The sequence below is a fragment of the Perissodus microlepis genome, chromosome 6 (assembly GCF_051167445.1).
Source record: "Perissodus microlepis isolate ML-2025 ecotype Zambia chromosome 6, ASM5116744v1, whole genome shotgun sequence".
NCBI classification, from domain to species: Eukaryota; Metazoa; Chordata; class Actinopteri; order Cichliformes; family Cichlidae; genus Perissodus; species Perissodus microlepis.
In genome coordinates, this window is record NC_140466.1 from 9,185,178 (window position 1) to 9,195,997 (window position 10,820).

The window sequence follows — 10,820 nt, forward strand, 5'->3', positions numbered from 1 at the left end:
GTTTTCAAAGTCTTGATGACATCATGTGAAAAACTAAATACACCCTATGATTTAATAGCTTGTTGAATCACCTTAAACAGGAATAACAATAAAACAGCTGATATTTGTATGACCTTATCAGTCTTTCACACTGTTGTGGAGGAACTTAGACCCGCTCTTCTTTAGAGATTGCTTCAATTCATATGGTCTATGCGTAATCGTTTATGCACAGCTCTGTCAGTCTGACTACAGCATTTCAGTCCAGATGGGGACTGTATTTCAACTGGAACATTGCAACACCTTGATTCTTTTCTTTTTCAGCCATTCTGTTGTAGATTTGCATGTATGCTTGGGATTGTCTTGCTGCATGACCCAGTTTGTGCAAAACTTTAGCTTTTGGACAGCTAGCTTCACATTTGACTGTAGAATACTTTACTCTTTTCAGAAAGAAGAGGATGTAGAGTCTGACATGCAGGTCAGGGTTTTTTTTACTGTTTCTCTGAGCTTTGCACAATCAGGGCTTTGGGTGAATTTTATGCGAGTTTCACTCAAGGAAAGATTGAAGCATTTTGTTACCACATAACTGAATACTCCAGACCAGCATACTAACAAGATGAGCTTTTTTTAAAGGTCGTCACACTTGTTGATGATGCTAAACGGAGATATAACACACACACACACACAAACAACACAGTCTAAAATTGGACTACTAAGTCAAGTGTTTAAAACAGGAATCACCTTATCAATAATAATATTATTTATTAAAAAAAATATAGTTTGTAGTTTCTGTGCTTCTAATGCTAATGCTTTCTTGCAAAACAGACTGAGACTGACTGTCATTCCTTAGATGCAAATCAACCATCACTCATTCGTTTTTCTGGCCTCTCCCAGCTTATCAGTGTGACTGCTGAATGAGGAAGCTGAAGAACTCAAATGATGGCAGAGAGGCAGCCAGGCTATGTGACTGAATGATGATAGGTTGGTGGGGGGAGGGGGTACAAGGTGATTGTTTTCTTTCATGAGTATGGCCTGATAACTACAAACCAGTAAAACCAGCTGGCGCATTCTCGATTGGTTAACATCTGACTTTTGCAAGTTGTTTACGCAATTAGTGAAACATATTACATTTATCAGTAACCTACTTGTTGTGGGCCCAAAAGATTGCTAATACTATTATAAGACAATCAGCTATAAGCGCTAATTAAAGATAAATTTCTGTTAGGTATACTTTTTCTAAAATGCCAGAGACTTTCCACTTAGGACATGTTTGTGTTTTAGTGTCTCGCTCTGTGGATCTTACTTGATGCCCCATCAGCAAATTAACATGCTCACAATGGCAGTGGTGACAAGATAATGTTTGGCAGGTGTAATGTTGACCATGTTCAACCTCTTAGCTTAGCATGATCACTTAATAAAATGCTTCTGTCATTAGCGTCATCACTATGTACATACTGCTGATTGAGCTACTGGCTGTGTATTTGCCTACCCTAAGATATATTACATTTTAATAGTCATTTTTATTTTTTTTAAAAATTAACAAACAAGATTTAAAATTGCTAATTAACACAGAACTGCTGGTGGCTCATGGGATCAGCCCTGTGCTAGATTTTCCTTCCCTTTGTATTTTCTCCAAGTGCTGCATGCTCTTGTCTGTGTGATAACTTAAAATATAAACACATCCATTCATTTATTGTGTTACAGTTACATTGTGTAAGTTTTAATTAATACAGTCTTTTGTCTATTGCCTAGAAGCTTATGTGGCAAAAATAACGTCAGCTGACATAGAGTACCACACAGGTGAAATTATCGCTGGTATGTGTTATTTTTGTCACTGCTATGAGTAATTAGGGTGAGTGACTATTTTACAGGATAGCCACACACTGCAGTCTCTTAGGATTAAAAGAACCTAAACTTTCACTGTTTCATACATTCTCTGTAACTTTGGACTACTTAACAAGACATGTAACATTTTAACAAACTGCAGTTTATATCATTCTTATTTCATATCCACACTTCAGTGTAATGCAATTCCACCCTAGGATAAACAAATTATTCAGATTTGGATTTTGAAATGTATGTTTTTCTCATACCAACATCTAAGCAAACAAAAAGGGAGGGGCAAAAAACAAACTGATGAAAGGATTATCTAGAAAAAGGAATTTTCAACTTATAACTGTGCTTTCACTGAGTTGCAACAAAATGTGGAATCACAAGTTTGACCTGAAAAGAGGTGAATGAACCCCTACCCACTGGTCACCACACCCATGGTGATGGAGAGATTGCATAGAGAGGTGGGGGGTTGATCTGTCAACTGCATTCTTACCTTTCAGCGTATGCAAGGCCCATCCCACTTTGGCAACTACATAACCACGACACCAAAGTTAGGCACTCAGCTGCAGATCAACTCCAGTTATCCTACTTGGTTCACATCAAGACCCTTCAACATGTCTATGAGGACAAGAAGCTTCAAACAGAACACCATGAGTGTCTATGGTGGAGCAGGAGGTCGTGGAGTCCGTATCTCTTCATCCCAGATGAGCTGTGGAACACCAAGCTTGAATCTTGCTGATGGTCTCGACCTCCATGTTGGGGCCAATGAGAAGGCCACCATGCAGAACCTGAATGACCGTCTGGCGTCATACCTGGATAAGGTGCGCAAGCTGGAGAAGGAGAATGAGCACCTGGAGAACCTGATCCGGGAGTGGTACCAGAGCAGAAACGTGGTCTCCCGTGACTACTCTGGTTACTTCGCCACCATCGAGGATCTGAAGGAAACGGTAAGAGAAAAGATACAGATAAGAGTCTGGCTGAGCAATTCCTGCTTGTCAATGTTCAATGTAAGTGTAACAGAAGAGGTATCTTTTGGTATCTAACTTTTCAGTTAGAAGAGCTCATTCATCATTGTCAAAGACTTAGATACTGACCCATAAGTTAGAACAATTGTTATTTTCATGACCGTCATACTAGATTCACTCTGTCAATTACATCCTGCTAAAAGTCCTGAATATTACAATGTTAATTACACAGAGAAGCAGCACAGGTGTAGAGAGGAACTCAAATGTTGTTACCTGAAGTAAGAGCTTGATTGTTTTCTGACTGTTTCCATGTGTTTTTGCCCACTCTTAGATTTGTATTGCCTCCATGCTCAATGCCAAGACCATCCTGGACATTGACAATGCAAAACTGGCTGCTGATGATTTTAAAGTGAAGTGAGTGTGCTCTCTGTATGTTTATAACCCTTCTACATTCACATGTACACATGTCTGACTCACAGCTCCTGATCGTGATAACCCGCTGACTTGTCCATCTGCCATTTTGTGTGAAATTCACTCAGGTATGAAAGCGAGCTGGCCATGAGACTGGCAGTGGAAGCAGACATTGCTGGTCTGAGGAAGCTGACGGATGATCTTAACCTATTGAGGCTGGATCTGGAGAATCAGTATGAAACCCTGAAGGAAGACGTCATTATCCTCAAGAAAAACCACGAAGAGGCGAGTTTACTGAGAGGGCAACCTTATGAGATCACATCTGTTTTTCATTGCAAGCTTTTGTGGCTGGCTGTTCATAATTCACACATGACCCATGTTTTACCCCTGATAATACAGAGGAAATGCAGTGTTAGGTTCATGCTTTTATAAACAGCTCTGCCACCTTCTCCTTTTCCCTTTGCTGCCCCTCTTCTCTCTGCACACTTCCATGTATTCTTCTCTTTCTCCATTACCTCATTGCTTCTGTTTGTTCAACACCCGCACCCACCACACACACATGAACACACATGCAGATTAAAGAGCCAAAAACACGCATGACTATCATAACAACAGGTAGATTATTTTGAGGATTTGTGATTTTTTTGTGAAATATTTTGTGAAATTTTATTGCCCTTTGACCTCTGCAGGATGTGGCTCTACTGAGGACTCAGATGGGTGGCCAGGTTAATGTATCCGTGGACGCTTCTCCCTCTCGAGACCTTAACGAGGCTATGGCAGAGATCAGGCAGCACTACGAGGGTGTGATTGCAAAGAACAGGAAAGAGCTCGAATTGTGGTATCAAAACAAGGTGAGAAGTGAAGTTATCATTATTATTATTATTATTTCCATGAAGTGATCTTTCAACTGGAGTGAAACAAATTATGATGTTGTGTTTCTGCTCAGATTGCAGAAGTGGAGCAGGAAGTGCAAACACAAACTGAGGTTCTGGTCACAACACGAAGAGAGATTACAGAGCTGAGGAACACTCTCCAGAGACTGGAGATTGAACTGCAGGGCCATTTGACCATGGTAACACACATCAGTTTAATGTCACTAGAACTGATGTCATTTTATCTGTCCATTAAGTATGAAGGGAATATTAGCAGTATGTCACACAATTGCTGACTGCCTATTCACTGAACAATTTTCTTCTGCAACTCAAACAGAAAACATCTCTAGAGGGAACTCTGGCAGAGACCCAGGGACGCTATGCCATGAAGCTAACAAACCTCCAGAATATGGTCAAAAGCCTGGAGGATCAGCTTTCCCAGATCCACAGCAGTATCACCGACAACAAGCACAAATATGACATGTTGCTGGATCTCAAGACCAGGCTGGAGATGGAGATTGCAGAGTACAGGAGGCTGCTGGATGGGGAGGATGACAGGTAAGACCTAGTGAGGAGAAAGAGGCAGTGGAGAAAAATGAGAAAATATGATGAGAAAATCGTGAGTCAGGGGAGGGAACATTAGAGACAGAGGGGAAAAAAATCTACGTTTGTTGATTTTGTTGAAATTGTTTATGATATGAATGATTCAAACTAATGATTTCTCTCCCACCCCCCATCCGCACCAGCACTTATTGCAGCTCAAAAAAAGGCAAGAAAGGGGTTTTTTTTGTATCATTCCTATCATTTTTTTAATTGTCCAAATTATATCATAAATTTACATTAGATACAGTTTTAAGAAATGTCTTGAGAATTTATCATGTTTGTTTTTTCTCTTCTTTTCTTTAGTGGTCAAAAAGGTCATCACAGTGGTGGAGAAAATTGTGGATGGAAGGGTGGTGCAGACCAACGAGACCGTTGATAATCTGGGTCAACTTAGGGATGAATAGATAGAAGCTCGTGGAATATGGGATGAATGAACAAAAAATAAAGATCATGCAGTTGAATTAAAGTTTCATGTGTGGCGTCTACATAAATGTAAAATTATTATGTAGGTTTTCATCTCTTTTGTCACTTTGTAGTACATGTGCATGTGGCATTAGTCAGTGTGGTTTTATTTAACATATGTATGACATGAAAAACCAGAAATAACTGTCAATTTTGCAGCTTTAAGGTGAATTTAAGCCCCTTTTCTGTAGCCAATCTCCTTTTGTAACAATTTAAAGGGGTTGATTTTATTAATGCTTTAATTTAAGCAGACAGGCTTTGAGGTTTTGACTGACAGCTGGAAAACTTTGATGTGGCTGTAGCTGTTAGCAGTCTGTTAAGCTTTGCCTCGGCAAATTTGAGTCACTCAAAGTCATGTATGTTGTGTTGGTGCCTGTTGAAGTATTTTAATGAAATTCCATCAATTTTCTCAACCACTTCTCCAATTCAGGGTTGTGGGGTAATGGGACTGGAACCCATCCCAGCTGTCAGGAGTGAAAAATGCAGTGAGACAGACAGACATTTAGGCTTTAAAACAGGGGTTCACAAATCAGTGTCTTTTTACATTCAGTCTATGTTGAATACCAAGATATTTTATCATAAATGTGGACAAAATAGGGTTTTATGTAATGTAAAGTCTTTTCTTGTTCCTTAAAACCCTGGTTAATCAAATTCAGTGAGTACCAAAAAACTGTAAGCTCAAACTAAACAACCTTTATACATATGAGACACTTCTTCTGACAAAAAATAAATTTATCTCTCCTGAAGACAAGTACAAGGAAAAAAAATAACAAGCTTCCATCTGTTAAAATTAGTTTAGAGCAGGTACTAAACAAATTCTCAACTCCATCTCTACCAAGCTTGATTATAAACTTAGAAGTAAAATTGCAGCTTATAATAATAGTTTCTACATGGTGTACAGGGAAAGAGTGGGTTAATGATGGAGTGACATAATGATCGGTTTATAGTATCTCTTGGGGTCTCTTGGTGGCGCTGTCACTTGGTGTTCGCTCGCTCTGCGGTAGAGTATCACTTCCTGTTCCTGCTCAAACACAGTGGTGTTTCTGAGTAGCTTATTTGCTTAGCAATTTAATTAACAACTTTTAAATACATTCTTCTTTCATAGTATAATCTTCACGTGCTTCATCCGAAGCACACTTTCTGTGTACTCACTACCTAATTTATAGCCAAAGTATTCACTCACTGTCTCTGTACTGTTTCGCTAGCTTAGCTTAGCTCGTAGCCGACTCGTTAGCACCATGGCTACTTCACCTGTCCCTCCTGCACTTTCTTGCTCATTGTGTCAGATGTTTAGTTACTCCTCGGCCTCCTTTAGCAGTAATGATATCTGTAACAAATGTAGCATATTTGCAGCTCTGGAGGCCAGGATTACTGAATTGGAGACTCGGCTTCGCACCCTTCATTCACCCGTAGCTAGCCAGGCCCCTGTAGCTGGTGCAGCCGAAGATAGCGTAGGCCCCGCTAGCTGTTCCCCGGCAGACCCCAAGCAGCTGGGGAAAGAGGGCGGCTGGGTCACGGTGAGGAGGAAGCATAGTCCTAAACAGAAGCCCCAGGTACACCACCAACCCGTTCATGTGTCTAACCGTTTTTCCCCACTCGGTGACACACCCGCCGGGGGTCAAACTCTGGTAATTGGTGATTCTGTTCTCAGACATGTGAAGCTAGAGACACCGGCAACCATAGTCAATTGTCTTCCAGGGGCCAGAGCAGGCGACATTGAAGGAAATTTAAAACTGCTGGCTAAGGGTAAACGTAAATTCAGTAAAATCATAATTCACGTCGGCAGTAATGACACCCGGTTACGCCAATCGGAGGTCACTAAAATCAATATTGAATCGATGTGCAACTTTGCTAAAACAATGTCGGACTCTGTAGTTTTCTCTGGTCCCCTCCCCAATCAGACCAGGAGTGACATGTTTAGCCGCATGTTCTCCTTAAATTGCTGGCTGTCTGAGTGGTGTCCCAGAAACGATGTGGGCTTCATAGATAATTGGCAAACCTTCTGGAGGAAACCTGGTCTTGTTAGGAGAGACGGCATCCATCCCACTTTGGATGGAGCAGCTCTCATTTCTAGAAATATGGACAAATTTATTAAACCCCCCAAAATATGACTATCCAGAGTTGGGACCAGGAAGCAGAGTTGCAGTCTTACACGCCTCTCTGCAGCTTCTCTCCTCCTGCTACCCCCCCTAAAAACCCATCTCCATAGAGACTGTGTCAGCTTCCAAAAAGACAAAAAACAAACTAAAAACCAGCAACAAACAACTTAAACATAAACAATCAAAAAGAAAGAACAATACAGTATCCACATCTGAACCAAAGAGTAAAACAGTGAAATGTGGATTATTAAATATTAGGTCTCTCTCCTCCAAGTCTCTGTTAGTACATGACTTAATAATTGATCAACAAATTGATTTACTCTGCCTTACAGAAACCTGGTTGCAGCAGGATGATTATGTTAGTTTAAATGAATCAACACCCCCGAGTCATTCTAACTACCAGAAACCTCGAAGCACAGGCCGAGGGGGCGGTGTGGCAGCAATTTTTCACACCAGCCTATTAATTAATGAAAGACCAAGACAGACTTTTAATTCATTTGAAAGCCTGATGCTTAACATTGTCCACCCCAGCTGTGAAACTCAGAAACCAGTCTTACTTGTTATCATCTATCGTCCACCTGGGCCTTACACAGAGTTTCTGTCTGATTTCTCAGACTTTATATCTAATTTAGTTCTGAGCTCAAATAAAATAATTATTGTGGGTGATTTTAACATCCATGTAGATGCTAAAAATGACAGCCTCAACATGGCATTTAGTCTGTTATTAGACTCAATTGGCTTCTCTCAAAATGTAAAAGAACCCACCCACCACTTTAATCACACTCTAGATCTTGTTTTAACATATGGCATAGAAACTGAACATTTAACAGTGTTTCCTGAAAACCCTCTCCTGTCTGATCATTTCCTGATAACATTTACATTTACAATAATTGATTACACAGCAGTGGAGAGTAGATTTTATCAAAGTAGATGTCTTTCTGAAAGCGCTGTAACTAAGTTTAAGAATATAATCCACCCACTGTTATCATCTTCAATGCCCTGTACCAACACAGAGCAGAGCAGCTATCTGAACGCTACCCCAACAGAGGTCGATTATCTTGTTAATAATTTCACCTCCTCACTACGTACGACTCTGGATACTGTAGCTCCAGTGAAAACTAAGGTCTCTAATCAGAAGTACCTGACTCCGTGGTATAATTCTCAAACACGTACCCTAAAGCAGATGACTCGTAATCTGGAGAGGAAATGGCGTGTCACAAATTTAGAGGATCATCATTTAGCCTGGAGAAATAGTTTGCTGCTTTATAAGAAAGCCCTCCGCAAAGCCAGAACATCTTACTATTCATCACTGATTGAAGAAAATAAGAACAACCCCAGGTTTCTCTTCAGCACTGTAGCCAGGCTGACAAAGAGTCAGAGCTCTGTTGAGCCAACCATCCCTTTAACGTTAACTAGTAATGACTTCATGAACTTCTTCACAAATAAAATTTTTATCATTAGAGAAAAAATTACCAGTAATCATCCCACAGATGTAATATTATCTACAGCTACTCTTAGTACCATTGATGTTAAGTTAGACTCTTTTTCTCCAATTGATCTTTCTGAGTTAACTTCAATAATTACTTCCTCCAAACCATCAACGTGTCTTTTAGACCCCATTCCTACAAAACTGCTCAAAGAAGTCCTGCCATTGATTAATTCTTCGATCTTAAATATGATCAACCTATCTCTAATAATCGGCTATGTACCACAGGTCTTCAAGCTGGCTGTGGTTAAACCTTTACTCAAAAAGCCATCTCTAGACCCAGCAGTCTTAGCTAATTATAGGCCAATCTCCAACCTTCCTTTCATATCAAAAATCCTTGAAAGAGTAGTTGTCAAACAGCTAACAGATCATCTGCAGAGGAATGGTTTATTTGAAGAGTTTCAGTCAGGTTTCAGAGCTCATCACAGCACAGAAACAGCTTTAGTGAAGGTTACAAATGATCTTCTTATGGCCTCTGACAGTGGACTCATCTCTGTGCTTGTCCTGCTAGACCTCAGTGCAGCGTTCGATACTGTCGACCATAATATCCTATTAGAGCGATTAGAACATGCTGTAGGTATTACAGGTACTGCACTGCAGTGGTTTGTATCATATCTATCTAATAGACTCCAATTTGTGCATGTAAATGGAGAGTCCTCTTCACACACTGAGGTCAATTATGGAGTTCCACAGGGTTCAGTGCTAGGACCAATTCTGTTTACATTATACATGCTTCCCTTAGGCAGCATCATTAGAAGACATAGCATACATTTTCACTGCTATGCAGATGACACCCAGCTCTATCTGTCCATGAAGCCAGATAACACACACCAATTAGTTAAACTGCAGGAATGTCTTAAAGACATAAAGACCTGGATGGCCGCTAACTTTCTGCTTCTTAATTCAGATAAAACTGAGGTTATTGTACTCGGCCCTGAAAATCTTAGAAATATGGTATCTAACCAGATTCATACTCTGGATGGCATTACCTTGGCCTCCAGTAACGCTGTGAGGAACCTTGGAGTCATTTTTGACCAGGACATGTCCTTCAACGCACATATTAAACAAATATGTAAGACTGCTTTCTTCCATTTGCGCAACATCTCTAAAATTAGAAATATCCTGTCTCAGAGTGACGCTGAAAAACTAGTTCATGCATTTATTACTTCCAGGCTGGACTACTGTAATTCATTATTATTAGGATGTCCAAAAAACTCACTGAAAAGCCTTCAGCTAATCCAAAATGCTGCAGCAAGAGTACTGACAGGGACTAGAAGGAGAGAGCATATTTCTCCTGTTTTGGCTTCCCTTCATTGGCTTCCTGTTAAATCCAGAATTGAATTCAAAATCCTGCTCCTCACATACAAGGTCTTAAATAATCAGGCCCCATCTTATCTTAATGACCTTGTAGTACCATATCACCCTATTAGAGCACTTCGCTCTCGCTCTGCAGGCCTACTTGTTGTTCCTAGAGTATTTAAAAGTAGAATGGGAGGCAGAGCCTTCAGTTTTCAGGCCCCTCTTCTGTGGAACCAGCTTCCAGTTTGGATTCGGGAGACAGAAACTATCTCTACTTTCAAGATTAGGCTTAAAACTTTCCTTTTTGCTAAAGCATATAGTTAGGGCTGGACCAGGTGACCCTGAATCCTCCCTTAGTTATGCTGCAATAGACGTAGGCTGCCGGGGGATTCCCAAGATGCATTGAGTTTTTCCTTTCCAGTCACCTTTCTCACTCACTATGTATTAATAGACCTCTCTGCATTGAATCATATCTGTTATTAACCTCTGTCTCTCTTCCACAGCATGTCTTTTATCCTGTCTTCCTTCTCTCACCCCAACCGGTCGCAGCAGATGGCCGCCCCTCCCTGAGCCTGGTTCTGCCGGAGGTTTCTTCCTGTTAAAAGGGAGTTTTTCCTTCCCACTGTCGCCAAAGTGCTTGCTCATAGGGGGTCATATGATTGTTGGGTTTTTCTCTGTATCTATGAAGCGCCTTGAGGCGACTTTTGTTGTGATTTGGCGCTATATAAATAAAATTGAATTGAATTGAATTGAATTGAATAGTAAAGAGATTCAATGATAATAATAATGTTGTTTCTTCTGATTGCACAGACAT

The 10,820-nt window shown here is 40.4% G+C and overlaps 1 protein-coding gene across 1 annotated transcript; it reads left to right on the plus strand.

Annotated features, from left to right (window-relative positions):
• Positions 1 to 2,350: 2,350 nt before the first annotated feature.
• krt98 (keratin 98) lies at positions 2,351 to 6,065 on the plus strand. The gene is made up of 8 exons (XM_084930564.1): positions 2,351 to 2,756; positions 3,106 to 3,188; positions 3,314 to 3,470; positions 3,875 to 4,036; positions 4,132 to 4,257; positions 4,395 to 4,615; positions 4,804 to 4,826; positions 4,964 to 6,065. Exons 1-8 carry the CDS (start codon positions 2,424 to 2,426, stop codon positions 5,062 to 5,064), a joined length of 1,206 nt encoding a protein of 401 aa, XP_084786690.1. The 5' UTR covers positions 2,351 to 2,423; the 3' UTR covers positions 5,065 to 6,065.
• Positions 6,066 to 10,820: the final 4,755 nt, after the last annotated feature.